This window comes from Cebus imitator, unplaced genomic scaffold (genome assembly GCF_001604975.1).
Source record: "Cebus imitator isolate Cc_AM_T3 unplaced genomic scaffold, Cebus_imitator-1.0 Scaffold234, whole genome shotgun sequence".
NCBI lineage: Eukaryota > Metazoa > Chordata > Mammalia > Primates > Cebidae > Cebus > Cebus imitator.
In genome coordinates this window covers 2,824,784-2,826,268 of record NW_016107549.1, presented here as the reverse complement: position 1 = coordinate 2,826,268, position 1,485 = coordinate 2,824,784, and the positions used below count along the sequence as shown (strand labels likewise).

The 1,485-nt window shown below is 51.0% G+C and overlaps 1 protein-coding gene across 4 annotated transcripts in view; it reads right to left on the bottom strand.

Moving 5' to 3' along the window:
* Positions 1–1,485, bottom strand: part of ECSIT (ECSIT signaling integrator) — a 36,756-nt gene that overhangs the window by 13,235 nt on the left and 22,036 nt on the right. For 3 of the 4 annotated variants that reach the window (XM_017497714.2, XM_037727603.1, XM_017497715.2), the window contains one exon: positions 729–952. The exons of the other annotated variant lie outside the window; for it this stretch is intronic. In XM_017497714.2, coding sequence (XP_017353203.1) covers positions 729–952 — 224 coding nt within the window. The remainder of the gene's footprint in view (positions 1–728; positions 953–1,485) is intronic. 4 annotated transcript variants of the gene reach the window in all.

Here is a 1,485-nt window from a genome sequence, read left to right as displayed (position 1 = left end):
AAAAAAAAAAAAAAGAGAGAGAGGTCAAAGGGGCTTGTTTGCCCCTTATACTTTATGAGTGCACAGCAAGAAGGTGTCATTTTTGAAGCAGAGAGCAGACCCTCACTAGACCTAGATCTGGTGGCACCTTGATCTTGAACTTCCCAGCCTCTAGAACTGTGAGCAGTAAATTTCTGTTGTTCATAAATGACCCACGCTAAGGGATTTCGTTAGAGCAGCCTGAATGGACTGAAACAGAGGTCACTCAAGCTGTGCTAGCAGTAAGGACCATGGGAACCTACCAGAGGACTCAGCTAGAGAATCAGAACTTAATTCACGGCAGGCACAGTGCCTCATGCCTGTAACCCCAGCACTTTGGGAGGCCAAGGCAGGAAGATCGCTTGAGCCCAGGAGTTCAAGGCCAGCCTGGGCAATATAGTGAGACCTAGTCTCTCTAAAATAAACAGTTTTTTAAATTAGCCAGATGTGGTGGTATGTGACTGGTGTTCCAGCTACTCAGGAGGCTGAAGTGGAAAGATGCTTGAGCCCAAGGCAGAGGCTGCAGTGAGCCGAGATTGTGCCATTGAACTCCAGCCTGGGCAACAGAGCAACACTCTTGTCTCAAAAAAAAAAAAAGGAACTTGATTCACCACAATCAGTTGAGTGAGAGAAGAGAAGGGGAGCCCAGGGGAGGAGTGGTGGGAGCCTGGCCTGGGGTGGCAGCTGAGGCCGTGGTCAAGGGCAGATACCTGGTATATGGTGACCCTGGCGCTGAGGTCAGGCTCTATGCGCCGCAGGGCAAGTGTGGCCAGTTCCACAGGGTCCTGCGACAGGTCCCGGGGCACAGGGAAGGGGTTGATGTTCATGAATCGAGGGAACCACCGCTTCAGGCGCAGGAACTTGAGCATGGGGTGGCTTTTGCGTCCAAATATCTGAATCAACAGGAACTCTGTCTCCTTGTTGGGCATCACCCCTGTGCTGGGCAAATGCAAGCAGAGCCTCAGAGAGGGAGGAGGAAGGAGGGAAGGGAAGAGGAGAGAAGAGAATATTGTAGTCAGGGAATTACAGACAGGGAGAAAAGAATCCCAATTAGAAAAAGTCAGGCTCAAGCCTGTAATCCCAGCATATTGGGAGGCCAAGAGGAGAGGATCACTTGAGCCCAGGAGTTTGAGACCAGCCTGGGCAATATAGCAAGACCCTATTTCTAAAAGAAAGAAAGAGAGCCAGGTGCAGTGGCTCACGCCTGTAATCCTAATACTTTGGGAGGCCAAGGTGGGCAGATCACAAGGTCAGGGCATTGGGATCATCCTGGCTAACACAGTGAAACCCCATCTCTATTAAAAATACAAAAAATTAGCCAGGCATGGTGGCACGCACCTGTAGTCCCAGCTACTCAGGAGGCTGGGGCAGGAGAATCGCTTGAACTCAGGAGGTAGAGGTTGCAGGGAGCTGAGATCGCACTACTGCACTCCAGCCTGGGTGACAGAGCAAGACTCTGTCTCAAAA